We start from the raw sequence: 16,023 nt of genomic DNA, 5'->3' as shown, positions 1-16,023 counted from the left end.
GTCAAATGTCTGAGGCTAGATTTGAACTCCCCACCTCCTGGCTCTAAGGCCAATGATAGTTATAGAGTATTACAAACCATAAAGAACTACGTCAATGTTACCTATTGTTATTATTCACCTCTACATTTAGTCTATTTACTAACCTTCAATGTTTATATTAAATCTTTCACTGCCCTCATCCCCAAAATAGAGTCGCAGAAGGAAGCCATTTGGTTGTGTCTAATCAACCAAGAAGTTCCTCTAAGACATTCAAGCGAGGGATGGGAAATCTCCCACTAGCACCATTTTCTTTCTTGAAAGAAAATTCTCATTATAGAAAACCTAAATCTGCCTCTGTAGCTCTTCCTATTGTCTTTTTGAGGCCAAACAGATTAAGTCTGCACCCTCGCTTAACCACAGCTGTTAAGTTTTGATGGGGGTAGGGGGTGGGGAGGGGTTATTCAGTTCTTTAGGTCAAACACTGATGGAGATTTAGTGCTGGGAGGGATCAGCGATCCACTGCCCCGCCCCGCCCCCACCTGTGGCAGGTGAGGAACCTGAGCAAGTGCAGAAGTGGACCCGTGGGGCGTGGCGGCCACTGGTCAGTTTCAGAGGCGGGGTCAAGTGCAACGTCCGAGCTCTCCCCCCGCCGCAGCCACGGCCAAACTCAATTCAAGGTCCTTCTCTGGCTGTCCAAGGCCTACACTGCCCAGAACCGGGGTGTTCCGGATCGCCCGAGCGGAGCCACCGGACCGCCACCGCGCTTCAGCAGGGGGTGAGGCCGCTCCCGCAGCCCCCCGAGACCGGCCTGGGCGCTTCCAGCGGCCTCCCCGTGCAGTTCCGCCCGATCCTTCCGCATCCGCTTCCCGGGAGGAGCCTCCCTAAGCTCCGCCCATCGCCCTGGGTGGCCTTGCAAAGCCCTCCCCCCCGGGGGGGGGTGCCTTCGGAGGGACCACGTGGTCGCGCACGTGTCCAGCTGGAAGGCCAGACCCGACCGGAAGTAGCTCGGGGGCGCATGCGCAGCCCGCCGACCCGCGAATGCCTGGCGGAGGGCTTTCGGAAGGGACGAGGCCGGGGCGTTGCCGTCGCCATCGGCGTCCTCGGCCGTCGTAGGGTGCGGCTGACCCAGGGAGGCGTCCTCCTCACCTCAGGCCCGGGCCACGGTGGACCGGGTGACGGACGGCTCCTCGCAGGCCGGCAGGGGAGGCGGAGAGAGAGCGCGGGCGGAGTACGTGCGGCCGCGCCCCGGCACGCGCCCTCGCGGGGCCTCCTTCGTCGCCCGCCCGGGCTCCCCTTCGCGGGCGGCCCTCGGCCCGCGTCGCTCATCCTCCTCGTCCACCTTTTCTCCTCTCCCCTTCCTCCTCCTTTGCACCTGCCCCTCCCTCCCCCTTCTGTAATGGCTTTTCCTTCCCCCTTCGCCTCTCCCCCCACCCCGTTGTCCCCCTCCTCTCCAACCTCTTTTCCTCTTCTGCCCCTTCCCCTTTCTTTCATCTTCCTCCCTTCCTTTCCCTTTGTCCTCTCTCCCTCCACTTTCCTTCCCTCTCGTCTCCCCGTTCATCAGATCCCCTTCCCCATGTCGTCTTCTTGTTTCCCCTCTCTTTTCCCCATTCTTCCATGTTTACTTCTCTCCCACTCCTCCCTTCCAACTCATACTTTGCCCCTCTCTTCCATATTCTCTCATTTTCCCTTCTCTTCTGACAAATCGAAGAACTTTGCACCTTCTTGATCAACTTATTACTTTAGAATGCTTTTTTCCTCCAAGACTATTATTCTTAAACCCAAACTTCCAGCTCTTTTCCCTTTTTTGTCTGCTATTTTTCTCTCCCAACTACAATTTATTTCTTTTGAGGTGTGTCTTCTCTCCTAGAACCTGTAGTTCGTCCCACCAAACTTTTCTCTGGTGCTACTTGCATCAGTTGTTTTGGCTTCCTTTTTCCATGGAACCTTCAGAAATTAGGTCTCTTATTTTAGGATAGTGCCAATTCACAATGCCTTTCCTAAGAGACTTTCTGACCTTTTGCTTTTTCCTGACTTTTCCTTAAAGCACTCCTTGCTTTCCTATACTAAAGGTTTATATTGGGGTTATTCTTCCATTTTTATCTGGTATTGCTAGAGCCATAGCTCCATCATGGAAAACTTTCATTCTCTCTGCTGGAGTTAATACAAACAAGCATCTTATTAAAGGGCTCTAGCAAGCAGAATCTCTTTTTCCTTATTAGCCTACTTCTGAAATAAAATTCACTTAATCATAGTAGTGAATAATTTGGTAATGGCAGCCTATAAATCTTTGGAGAATTCTTAGGGACTTGTTCTTGAAACTTGTCCTTTTTAGAGAAACTAATTACATAGTAATGGGGATCAGGTATAAATGAAATTCACAGATTATCAGGACTAAAAGCTCATGAGGATTGGAGCATTGGGCCATTGGTAATTTCGGGAGATATTTAAGGTTAATTCCTTTACTGTTATCTCAGTAGGTTTTCTGTTGATGGATTCTTAATGTCTTGTAAAATTAGTTACTCCACATAGACAACATATGTTACACTGTTATTACAAGGAATGGCCCTTGAAACAGTTTGAACTAACCATAAGTTGAATTTCATATATATATATATATATATATATATATATATGTAAATTTTATATAATGTAATCAATTTTTTTTACAGTTGTGAATAATTACGGGTAAAGAAAAGATAAGTTGTAAAAATCATGGAAGACTATAAAAACCCTGATTTGAAAGAGGCTTCAGTAAATCACAAGGATATTCACAGAAGGTATTTAAGTGAGGTCATTCTGGTTTTGTGGATTGTTTTGATTTTTATTATATTTCAGTAAACATGCATAAGATATCTACTATGTATAAGATGCTGAACTGAAAGAAATGCCCTTAGGGGAACAATTATATGGTCTATATAGGTGGTAGAGTAAGTGCCAGATATGGAGTCAGGAAGATGGGTTCAAATCTTGTCCCTGAAACTTACTAGCTCTTTAACCACAAGCATGTTTTAAAAAATTTCTTAGCCTTAGTTTCCTTCTCTGTAAAATAGGAATAATGACACCTGTAGTACCTAACGTTGTTGTGAGGCCTAAATGAGGGAATGAATAAATATCACTTTGCAGTCTTTAAAGCCTGATGATGTCCTTGTAATTATTTGTTAGGGACTAGTGCATAGGAGAGGTGAATTCAGAAGCATTAGAGAGAAGGGATTTTTTTCCTAGGAAGATTAAGGAAACCTACTCTAGACTTTCAGGGAAATTGGAGGATTTCAACAGACCAAGATGAGAAAGACTTATAATAGCCTGATAGTAAGCTTTTATGAAGATGATATTTTTTTGCCCCTTTTTACTGAACAAGGCCACAGCATCAGAGAGGTGATGCCATGACAAGTTGGATTTGAGTGAGGAGGATGCTGTACTAAGTCACCAGTCTCATTTTCTCCTCCAGAGGATTCTGGGTCCAGTAATCAGATATGGATCCGGTCGACTGGAGATGGTCCTGGATGCAAGGCAGTCAGGCTTAAGTGAGTTTCCCAAGGTCATGTAGCTAGTAAGTGTCAGGTGTCTGTGGCAGGTCTGTGCTCGGTGCTAGGCAGCGACAATGAAAGGCAAAAATCAGTTGCTTCTGTCAAGCTTACAGTCTAATGGGAGAGACAATGCACAAACAAGCTGTATAATAGCTGTTTACATATATATGATAAATTTTATGTAATCGATAGAAAGAAATCATTAGCAGTAAAGGAGTTTGAAAAAGCTTTTTGTCAGTGGGATTTTAGTTAAGACTTGAAGAAAGGTGGGGGGGGATTCTAGGCATGAGGGACAGCTGGTGAAAATGTTCAGAGTGTGTCTTGCTTAAGGAATAGCAAGAAGGTCAGTATCTCTGTTTTGCAGTGTCAGTGGATATGAGAAAGACGGAAAGGTAAGGGTGTGGGGCTGACGGGTTATAAAAGATTACCAAACAGGATTTTATATTTGATCCTAGGGGTAACAGAAAGCCATTGGAGTCTATTGAGGCAGGAGCTGGGGTGGGAGCTGTGGTTGACATGAATTTTAGGAAAATCATTTTGACAGCTAAATAGAAAATGAACTACTATGGAAAAAGACTTTGGTAGGCTCACCAGCAGACTTTCTAAGTGATGTGATGAGGGGTCTACAGAAGGGTAGTAGCAGTGTCAGAGGAGAGCCTGGGGCATATGAGAGAGATACATGAAGCTAAAATCTATAGGACTTGACAGCAGATTGAAGACAGGAATGAGATAAATGAGAAGTCAGGTATGATACCTAAGTTTCAAGTCTGGGTGTCTAGGAAATTAAGATGAATGAAGAAAGGTAGCTAGGTAGTGCAGTGGACAGAGCACTGACCTTGCAGTCAGGAGGACCTGAGTTCATATGCAGGCTCAGACATTTATTTAGCTGTGTGACCTTGGGCAAATCACTTAACCCCATTGCCTTGCAAAAAAAACACACAAAAAAGTAATAAGGAAGTTAGGCTGGTTTAGGGGCAGAAAGCAATATTAAATTCAGTTTTAGACATAATGAGTTTAAGGCATTCCTAATAGGGCATATAGTTAAAGATAATTGTAGACACTGCATTGACTGATATGATTGATTCATCATTGTGATAACTTTAGAGGCCTTCTGTTATATGAATCAATGCACAGTAATTTCTAGAAGTTGCTATATTCATCATGGTTATCAGGTAAGAACAAAATGAAAGATTTTTGACCCTTTCCATAGAAGTATCAGTGCTGCTTTCAGCCAAAGGAACCATTTTAACATTGTATCTGCAGTTGATTTTTTAAAATCAGATTTAATTTTTCTTTGAAGAAAAAGAGAAAATCCTCAGGAGAAGGAACTAGGGAATTCAAAGAAACCAAGAATGACAAAACTCAACAGAAAAAATCAGGAAAAATGGGAGGAGGACCAGGTATGGATGTTTTAATTTCATAGTAACATTTCGTTTTACCTTACAGACTCACAGTCTTTTTACTCATCAGTCTCCCAGTAGTTGTTCACTTGTATTTTGGTAGATATTTTCATATATAATTTATAACAAATATAATATGAAATTTGGAAATTAGTTTATATTCCTATAATGCCAGTCATTCTTGTAAGTTTTTATAAGGTGAGTTAGAATTTCAAGACTGCATTTAAGTGATTTTAATTCAAAAACTTGGAGAACTTGTTTTTAGTTAGATTTTACTTTGGGTCTTTTCAAGTTGCCTCCTATCACACTGTAGCCTGATTCTTAAATTTTTTTTTTTGGTAACAAATTACTCTCCCTTAGATATGGTTGTTCTAGCAAGAAAGACCAGGGAACTTGGAATCAGGAGACGAGGTTTCAAATCACAGCTTTGAATTCTTCCTAGTTGTGTAAACTGAGGTGAGACACAACCATTCTGAGCCTCAGTTTCTTCATTTTTAAAAAATGGACCTGAAAACACCTGTGAGGAAAGCTTTTGTAAATCTTAGAAGTGCTATAGAATTTGAGCTATTTCATTGAGGCTAAAGTTAGCAAGGTGAACCCTAGACTGAGTATCAGAAGACCTTACTGTAGTCTGTTTCTGCTTATATGTACTTTCCATCTATCTGTCTGTCTGTCTAACTAAATGAAAAGCAAGTTACTTCCCCACCTCTAAACTTGTTTCTTCATCCTTAAAATGAAGAGATTGGATCAGATAAAAGTTTCTGTTCATTGTTAAAATTCTAATATTCTGAAGTGCTCAAACTCTTGATTAAGTTCTAAATATAGAATTCTTTTGCTCCCTGTATGGTTTTTTTTTTAGCTTTAGAACATTACCTTAGTTATTTATTCTGATGTATATCACATTGTAGAAAATTGCAGTAAATAAACTCACGTTTTTCTTTGTCATCTTGTAAATTATAGCAATATTTGTTGAAAGAAGGAAACAAATTCTGTACATCCAGAGAGAAGCTAGTACAAGAAAATGTCATTTCCAGGTAATTTTTCTTTTTATTTATTGTTATAAAGAGTATTTCTTTATTTTTCTTGTATAAATAGTAAGCCAAATACATACAGAGCTCAAAATGTTGTATTTAACTAGAGATTTTATCTGTCATGTAGTGTTTTAAGACTTAACTGCTTTTTGACATTCACACCAAGGAGCCTGAGTCTTTCTTTCTTCTAACTTTACTATCTTTTTTTTAATCTTTTAAATTTTATTTTATTTTTCCAATTACATTCAAAGATAGTTTTCAGCATTTATCTTTTTGCAAGTTTATGAGTTTTCACTTTTTTTTTACCGCCCTCACTTCCCTCCCCCTACCCATTTCAGCAAACAATCTGGTAAAAGTAGTACATGTACAATCATAATTCTGAATGTTTCCTATCATTTTTAGAGAAGATATTTAATTTCATTTTTCTTTCATTCCTAATCCTTAAGTCACATAATTTAAGCAGAATGTCTAGTTTTTATTGGGTCAGTGGAAAAAATAGATTAGTTCTTCAGGGTTGCCTGACAATATCAAAAAGATGGGACTAAAATCCAAATGCCTTCTAGTTAAAAGCAATTTCCTGTAGACTAGCAATCACCAAACTTTTTTTTAATCATATATCTGCATCAATAAAAAATTTTGAGCCTCTATAATTATAAACATGTCCTAGTATACTGATAGTTACCTATAGTAAATAACTTACATAAAATGTAGACATTTTAAAATGATACAATAAATAGGAAATATCTGATCCTAGATCAATAGGAAGTCACTAGAGTTTATTAAGAAGGAATAATATGAATAGGAAATTTTAGGAAAATCAATTTGGCCCTTGCATGGAGGTTAGATTAGAGTGATGGGTGACTTACTTCAGGAAGACAAGTTAGAAAACTATTGCAGTAATCTGAACCAGAGGTGACAAATACTAAATTAGTTGTGTGAAAAGAGGAAGGAGACAGATGTGAGATATGTGGGGGTAGAATCAGTAGGTTTTAGAAATTCGTTATGTCAGTGTGATATAAGAGAAAGTGAACCATTGAAGATGACATCATGCTTATATAATGACTCTAACTACCCTTCTTTCTATGGAGACTAGGTCCCTAAAGTGGGCTTTAACATCTAATTTATTCACTAACTTTGCTTTGCAGTCATCTTTCCCCAGTGACAAGAGCTTCCCTTGCTTCTTGGTCTTTCTGTATAGGTGCCAGTGTCTTTTTAGGATTACTCTATTCTTTATATTCTCTTTTGTTTTACACAGAAATTCTCTGAACCAGAAAGAAGTACTTGAAGCAAAGAGTGCTGGTCGAGACATTGTAAACAAGGGACTTTGGCAGACCCCGTCTCTTGTCCTTGGCAAAGTAGCTGTCAGGAAGGTGAGTCCTCAGTTACTTGGACAAACCACATAGCTCTTTTGTCATTTTTTGAGACTTTAAAAGGCCATCATCAGGAATAAAATTGTAATTCTGTATATGAATATTTTAAAATTATTTCCTTTTGGAAATAGAGTGGGTGGGAGGGATCTGGGAATGAATTGTCAGGCACCTACCTCTTTGCCACCAGGAGAAAAGTATTGAGTATAATCCTTTTTAAGCTTGCTCTATATAAGCACAGTGGAATGATCCCTCCAAAACCCTGTTAATTTTCACAGGGCTGGAGAACAAGGAGGTTGTCATGATAAGTCTTCAGAAACAGATTTTGCCCATAATATCTGAATTTCTACCCTATTTGCCTTATCTTTAAAGGTTTGTCCATTTAGGAAAGAGGCCTACAATACATTTATCTTCACATCTTTTGCTTGGATAAAACTAGTTGCAGAGGTTCGTTCCTGAGATACTATAGTATAGAATACCTTCTTAGCCCTCTTCATATGCCAGGTCCATGTGTGTACAAGTGAACCAAGATAAAAACTACAAGCAGCTTTTATACCCCTGCTAAATTGTGCCTTCTGATGACAGGAGTGCATGATTGCTTTTTGTTCTTTTTGGTTTTAGCTCATCCTTTTAACCTTGGTTTGTCTTTCTCTCTGTTTCTGTCTAATTTGGGGTAAAAAGTAAATCTATTTGTGTTTTATTCAAAAAGTTCTTTGTTCATGGTTATTTTGAGTATTATTTTATTTGATCATCAGGCATATCATTAAAAGCACTGTAATTCAACTCTGCCAATAAACAGATTAACTGTTTGCATGATGTTTGTTGTGGATATGTTATATGGTCAAGGACCAGAATTTAATGAAGAAGGGAGAATTATGTTCTTGTGTCCTGTCAAATTTTATGAAAATAAAGCTGGTATATTCAGGTTTTTTTTTCTGGTTCTTTTTAATCCTGGACAAATTGTGTATCTTGAATTGCTTTTAAGGCCCACTCTATACTAGGATTGTCGGATTTGATGAAATGCTTTACAAAAAGAGAAAAAAAAGAGTATGATTTAGATTGTGACATTCAACCCTTTCATTAGTCCACTGATGAAGATATCAAAAAGAAAGACCCATCTAAAGGAACAGAGAAAAGATCATGGGTGTTACTGTTATTTAATTAATTGACCAGATGTGCCTACTTTCACAGGGAAATCTTTTTAAGAATGACTAGATCAACCATATAGACTTTGTTGAACAAGAAAGTAAGAAATCTTTCATAGAATATTTTCTATAATAAATTTCATCTTTACAGTCCCACAGGATTGAGGTATAGAACTCATAAGGTCCCGCTGTCTTTTTAATTAATGAAAATTACGGGGTGGCTAGGTGGTGTGGTGGATAAAGCACTGGCCTTGGAGTAAGGAGTACCTGGGTTCAAATCTGGTCTCAGACACTTAATAATTACCTAGCTGTGTGGCCTTGGGCAAGCCACTTAACCCCATTTGCCTGGCCAAAAAACCCTAAAAAAATTAATGAAAATCACTTGATAGAAAAAAAATGAAAAACTTGAAATATTGTCGTTGATTAAGGTGTCTCCCATGCATCAGTTAAAATCATATAATATTCTGTGACAGATCTGATTGTAGAACTTTGTATCAACATCTGTTGAGGCATAAAATCTACTTACCATGAGTGTTCATCATTGTCACAAGAAGACCTGCACAAAATCAAAATAATATAGACAAGTGATTCCTATTAATGTTTCCTCTAGATGATCTTTGTTGGAAATGACATTGTACTGATTGTATTGAATTGTAGGGCTATTCATTGAGAATCATAGCCATGGAAAAGAGATTGGTTTAGTAATGCTTGCTGAAAAAATGGAGTATTGGATAAATAGGTGTCTCATTCTGTCAAAATTTGAAAAGAAGTTGTATAGGCCATCCATTGAACACATATATCAGTTTATAATAAATCTTGTACAGGTAGATGATGAGTTGGATTCAAATTTGAATAAGAAGAGGTGATTGGTCTGGATTATTCTATGGAAAATGATACTTTCAGCTATTCTAAGTTGCTTGTTGCTGCTGCAGAAGCACAATTTTTATTTAAAAAATAGCCCTACATGCTTGCTGAAGCTAACTGCCATTGATTCATGGAACTCCAGGATCTCATGAGAAACAAAATTACCAAGAGGCAGGGAAAATTTGCACAGTGAGTATGAGGAGCCTGCAGTATGAGAAAAGATGCATTAAAAACATCAGCACAAATGCCTGGAAAAGGGCATGTGCTGGTTTGCATGAAGTCAGAGATAACAGGGACAGTGAGTAAGTTTTTGTAGTTGCCACCCTACTTGATTCACTTCAGGTTTCACTAAAAATATACAATAGGGTGGAAAGATTAAATCTATAAAACTAAGCAGTCACGAGGACTTCGTGTTTGGATGAGAAACTAAAGGAGAAAATATTCCTTTTAAAGTTGAAGGAAAGTTTGGATGATTCTTTGTCAGGAAGGAGAGGACAAGAGGTGTAGGACAATTATGATAGTCACTTTTAAATGTAAGGTTCAATGAGATTTTGAAGCTGCTCAGTTTAAACAATCTTTCTATGAAAACAGTTTTGGTCCTGTACGTTTAGCCATTAGAATATCAATAGAGGCCAAGTAGAGCAGTGGTTTCAAGAACTTTAAATTCACCGGGAGAATCAATTTGTATTAAAGAATTACTTAAAATTGCTCTGCTTAGCATTCATAAACATTAAAGATGTATAAAATGATATAGAAATAAGGAAACTAAGTAAACAATTCAAGTTTCAGATTGAATAGTAAGTGCAATATATTGTCTGTGTGTGCTGTGTACCAGCACAATTATATGCTGGTAATCAGGTATTAGGACCATGGAGAAAATTAATAATTCAGTTTACTATAGCCTTAAAGTTTAGACTAAATCAAACAAAAGGTATGATTTAATTAGCCAAATATGTACCTTATGTTTTTAGAATATTTGAATTGCTTCTTTTGCTTCTAGAAATACCCATCTTAGTACAATTACTCTTTCCCTAAGTCTCCAGACCTTGGAGGAAAGCTGCAGCTCTACAAATGACTTGGTTGACTTTGATCAGATTTCCCAACAAAGTCTTTGTAGTTGAGTTCAACTCAACAGACATTGAACACTTATCACAAAGATGGCACTGTTATAGACAAAAAAGTATAATATTCAGTGTTAATAGCATTTAACTGTGAAGCTATTATAGTGATCACTTTAGTTGTTTAGAATGAATAGGTTCCCATTTCCCTGTCAATTTTTATTTTATCTTAGTCACCATTAGATAATTGTTACTGTATTCAGTAACAGTCATTTTATTGCTATATTTTAGAGGCAGGATTCTGGAGAGAATGCAGTAAGTTTTTTGGGGAGTCTTTGTAGTGATTTGAAGCAAATAAAATAGAATTAGTCTGCCATGTTTCTTCCAATCAAAATATAATAAATATAATAAATAATTAATATAAAATAAATATAATAATCAAAATAGTTGATTAGGTAAGAGTATGTAATCAATAATATTAGATATTATAACAATAACCTTAGTATCATTTTCTTTCAGAGTAAAGAATCTGTGGTATTCAAAACTACAACGATGGAACAAGCATTCCCTCTGAGGTGAGATATTTGAGAATCCTTCAGGCTTTAAATGGTGGATTATAAACAGCAGATGATTGTATTTTTTGTTTTAACCTATTTTGGACCCTAGTCTAACTCCGTTAAAGTATGGATTCATCAGGGCAGTTAGATGACACAGTAGATAGAGCACTGGCCTTGGAGTCAGGAGGACCGACCTGAGTTCAAATTTGACCTCAGACACTTAATAATTACCTAGCTGTGTGACCAGGAACAAATCACTTAATCTCATTGTCTTGCAAAAAATGTGGATACATCCCTTTAAAATGGTTCCAGATTTCTGTAGGAAAAAAAAATTGAGCACACAAGGCAATGAAAATAGCAAGAGAATAGACTAAGGTATTTAATATTTTTCCCTCTGCTTCATTAGTCATCAAGTATTTACTATTGTGAGTATGTGAACAGGATGTATAAGTGTGTTCTCTGTAGGGGTAGGATTAAGCATAAACAGTATGTATTTCATTAAAGAGTAATTTTGTCAGCTTCCTGCCTTGCCTTTCTTCTGTCCTTTCACTCCAACTGCACCCTATCTCCCTATTATTTGGGAGCCTTAATGTACCTGCATCATCAAAATGATTGAAATGATCTGATATATACCCTTTAACTCTCCCTTTCATTTCTCAATACTTATTTTTTCTCTCTTTTTACTCTGGTCAGAGAAGAAAAGATCCCAACTTTTGTGGAGGCTAATTCCCCCCCCCCCAAGAATTTGATTGAACCCTTTTCTCCCCATCTCTTTCAGATTTTTGCTTCAGTAGCTCTTTCTAAACTGCATTCTCAATCCTTTCCTCTCACGTCTAAAGACATGCTCAGGATACTCAAATCATATAACAACCTTCCCTTGACCCTTTTCCATTCAACTATGGCCCTCTTTCTCCCTCCACTCTCTGTTTTAAAAATTACTTTAATTATTAAGAACTTGAGAAACCTGATAAATAGGAGCATTTGCATATGCAAAGAACAGAAAAAGAGGATTGTATATAAAATCTTGAATGGGGAGGGGATTGAGTATATAATAAACTTTAATTTATTATTATTATTATTTTCACTACTTCTTGTCTATTTTTCCTTGAGGAGTATATCATCTCTTCTCCCCTCCTTCCCCAAAACCCTCCAAGTTATCTCCAAGTTAACAGAAAAGGAGAATCATACAATCTACCACATACTGGCAGTCTGAAAATCTGTGTTTTATTCTGGTCCATTTACTCTCTACCAGAAATATATGTATGGAGGAATTCAACATTGGTTTTCTAGTATAGTGTATGGTATTTTCATTGAACAGAGGAGGTAAGCCTTTCAGAGTTATTTTCCTTGACAGGATTGTAATTTTTGTATAAATTATTTTTGTTCATTTCACTTTGCATCAATTCATAAAAATCTCCTGAGACGTTTTTAAATTACCTGCCACAATTTCTTTTTTTTATTTTCTAATTTTTTTATTCTCATTTCATACAAATATTTTTTTTATACATTAATAAAATATACTTGTTTACAAGTAAACAAAATATCCCTCCCCCCATGAATATAGATAGACTTGCTTGGGCGAAAAAGTAAAGGGGAGAGAAAAAAATTAAAATTAAAAAAAATAATAGTAATAATTGTAGGTATGGCAGGTGGTGCAATGGATGAAGAACCAGCCCTGGAGCCATGAGCACCCGAGCACCCGAGTCCATATCCAGCCTCCTAAACCCAATAATCACCCAGCCATGTGACATGCAAGCCACCCGATCCCCACTGCCCTGCAAAAACCAAAAAGAAGAAAGAAAAAAAAGACCCAAAATAAAATAAAATAGTAATAATAGTAGGGGTGGCTGGGTGGCAGACAGAGCATTGGCCCTTGAGCCAGGAGCACCTGGATCCAAATCCGGCCCCAGACACCCAAAGATCACCCTGCTATGTGGTCCCAGGCAGGCCACCCAGCCCCACTTGCCCTGCACCCTCCCCCAGATAATAATAACAAAAAATGTGCTTCAGTCTTTGTTCCAACACCATCAACTCTTTCGTGAGTGGATCATATTCTTTATGATAAGTCCATCACAAAAGTTACTTCCATATTTTTCCAACTTTGCCATTGCTGATCGCAACTCCCTCCTTTCTTATTTCTCCACTACCGGGTACTATATTTTCCTCTCTCCTTTCACTCTGACTCTGCTGTAGGGTTGCTGAGTGGTACAGCAGACAGATCCCTGGTCCTGGGGCCAAGAAGCCCTGAGCCCCCATACCACCCCTTAGGCCCAGAATCCACCTGGCCCTATGGTCCTGGGCAGGCTATCCAATCCCAGCCCCTTGCAAGAAGTAAAAAAAAAGTGTTATATCTGAACACTGTTCCCCCCATGGTCCATCCTCTCCTCCTTTATTCACATCCCCATCCCTTCCCCCTGCTCCCCCCCTCCCTCTTACTCCAGATGTCTATACCCCATTGAGTATATTTGCTGTTTCCTCTCCTAGCCATCTCTGATGAGAGCAAAGGTTCCCTCATTCCCCCTTGCCTCCCTCCTTCCATATCATTGCAATAGCTCATTGTAATAAAAAAATCTTATTATGTGAAGTATCTTGGACTATTCCCCCTATCCTTTTTCTTTCTCCCTTTCCATTTCCCTTTTTTTCCTATTCACTCCATTTTAACACCATATTTTATCTTCAAATTCAGCTTTCTCCTGTGCTTCAACTATAAAAGCTCCCTCTACCTGCTCTATTAACTGAGAAGGTTCATATGAATATTATCAGTATCATTTTTCTATACATGCAGTTCATCCTCATTAAGCCCCTCATATTTCCCCCTCTCCTCCAATCTCCATGCTTCACCTGAGTCCTGTATCTGAAGATCAAACCTTCTGTTCAGCTCTGGCCATTCCAAAAGGAACCTTTGAAATTCCCCTGGTTCCTTGAAAGTCCATCTTTTTCCCCTGGAAGAGGACATTCAGCCTTGCTGGGCAGTTCATTCTTGGCTGCATTCTAAGCTCTTTCCCTTCCAGTATATTGTATTCCAAGCCCTACGAGCTTCCAATGTAGCTGCTGCTAAGTCCTGTGATCCTGACTGCAGCTCCACGATATTTGAACTGTGCCCTTCTGGCTGCTTGTAATATTTTCTCTTTGACTTGGGAGTTCTGGAACTTGGCTATAATATTCCTAGGGGTTGGGTTTTTGGGATCTCTTTCTCTGGGGGATCAGTGGATTCTCTCCATTTCTATTTTGCCCTCTGCTTCTAGAATATCAGGGCAATTTTCCTGTAGTAATTCTTTGAAAATGATGTCAAGGCTCTTCTCCTGATCATGACTTTCAGGTATTCCAATGATTTTCAAATTATCTTTCCTAAGTCTGTTTTCCATATCAGTTGTTTTTTCAATGAGATATTTCATATTTTCTTCTAATTTTTCATTTTTTTTTGTTTTGAAGTATTGATTCCTGATTTCTGGTAAATTCATCAAGCTCCCTGAATTCTATTGTTTGTCTGAAGGATTTGTTCTCAGGGAGTTTTCTTATCTCTTTTTCCATCTGTCCAGTTTTGCTTTTTAAAGCATTCTTCTCCTCAATAACTTTTTCAACTGTGTTATCCGTTTGACCTAAGCTTTTTTTTAGCATGCTATTTTCTTCAGCATTTTTTGGGATTTCCTTGACTAAGCTCCTGACTTCATTTTCATGTTTTTCCTGCATCTCTCTCCTTTCTTTTCCAAGTTTTTCTTTCAACTCCCTCATTTGATTTTCAAAGTCTTTTTTGAGCTCTATCATAGCCTGAGCTCAATTCTGTTTTTCTTGGATTCTTTAGATGCAGGAGCTTGTGCTTCCTCATCTTCAGACTGAGTATTTTGATCCTTCTTGGGCTCATTTGCAAAATATTTCTCAATGGTCTTCCTCTTATTTATTTGCTTATTCATTTTCCCAGCCTAAGCCTGTTTTTTTGGGGTGCTTCCTGAGCTTTTGGGACACTCCCACAAGGGTGTCAGTGTTGTGAGGCTCTGTCCTCCCTCCTGGTCTGTGAATGAACATAAGCTCCCCACCTCTGCCTCAGGGCCTACTGTTGTTCTTTGGGGGGGGGGGCTTAGACTGGGATCAGGATCTGAATGTGGTCAGAGCCCCAGAGTCCTGTTCCAGAGGCAGAGGACAGAGTTCGGCAGTCTGTTTCTTCACTCCCCTCCCTCAGCTCAATGGGCTCATGCCCTGGGGGCTCCTGGTTACTGGCTCCACCTGCTTCTGTTTCCTGGATCAGGGCTGCCGAAAGACCAAGCTGCTGGCTGTGTGCCCTGAGGGCTGGGCAGGTTCCCCCCCCTCCCCCCCCTTCCCCCACTTTGTGCCGGTGCTCCCCGGGGTGCAGCTCAGGAGACTCCCCCGCTGCTGTGAGCCGCAGCTCCCAGCGCTGTGGGGCTGCCTCTGGGAGGCTGAAGTTCTTTGGCTCTGGTGGGCCACCCCTCTGGCGGGCGGCCCCTCCAACCCCAGGGAGCAGAGCCTTTCTGCTCTTTTCCAGGTTACCTTGAGTAGGAGAACTGCCTCACTGGGTCCCTTTGTGGGTTCTGTCTCTCGAAAGTTTAGTTAGAGTCCTTAGTTTATGAGTTTTTATCAGAGAGCTCCTAAGACTCCCTTCATGTCGCCATCTTGGCTCTGCCCCCCACAATTTCTTAAGGCTTAATAATATTCAAGTAATTTACTATGATTTGTTCAGGTACCACTAATTAATGAGCCCTTCCTTCCATTTCTTTGCTATAATAGTTAACAGTTTTTTGCTACATCAAAAAGTATTACTTTTAACATTTTAGATTGTTGGCCTTTGTCTCTTTAGGGGATATACCTAGTAATAATATTGCTTGGTGAAGGGTGTATACAGTTTAGTAACTTTTTGGATTTAGTTTCAAAGTGATCAGAATATGACTACTGTCTTCTTTCCCCATCCCTACCCCTGCCATTTTTGTTATTTTTGCCAGTCTGATGTATCTGAAGTGGAACCTCATGATGGTTTTAATTTGTCTAATATTAGTAGTAATTTGGAATATTTTTTCCATATAGTTGTTGATAACTTGAATTTTGTCCTTTGAGAATTATCCAGACATTTTGACCATTTATCTAT

General features: G+C 39.2%; 1 protein-coding gene across 1 annotated transcript in view; it reads left to right on the top strand.

Annotated features, from left to right (window-relative positions):
• Positions 1-1,002: 1,002 nt before the first annotated feature.
• TOP1MT (DNA topoisomerase I mitochondrial) overlaps positions 1,003-16,023 on the top strand; it is a 109,231-nt gene continuing 94,210 nt past the window's right edge. Inside the window, exons 1-6 of the mRNA XM_074202928.1 lie at positions 1,003-1,207; positions 2,649-2,756; positions 4,807-4,906; positions 5,867-5,940; positions 7,193-7,307; positions 10,891-10,946. Coding sequence (XP_074059029.1) covers positions 2,692-2,756; positions 4,807-4,906; positions 5,867-5,940; positions 7,193-7,307; positions 10,891-10,946 — 410 coding nt within the window. The 5' untranslated portion in view covers positions 1,003-1,207; positions 2,649-2,691. The remainder of the gene's footprint in view (positions 1,208-2,648; positions 2,757-4,806; positions 4,907-5,866; positions 5,941-7,192; positions 7,308-10,890; positions 10,947-16,023) is intronic.

This window comes from Macrotis lagotis, chromosome X (assembly GCF_037893015.1).
Source record: "Macrotis lagotis isolate mMagLag1 chromosome X, bilby.v1.9.chrom.fasta, whole genome shotgun sequence".
Taxonomy (NCBI): Eukaryota; Metazoa; Chordata; class Mammalia; order Peramelemorphia; family Peramelidae; genus Macrotis; species Macrotis lagotis.
Note: the sequence above shows the minus strand (reverse complement) of the source record. Positions and strands in the feature narration are given on the sequence as shown.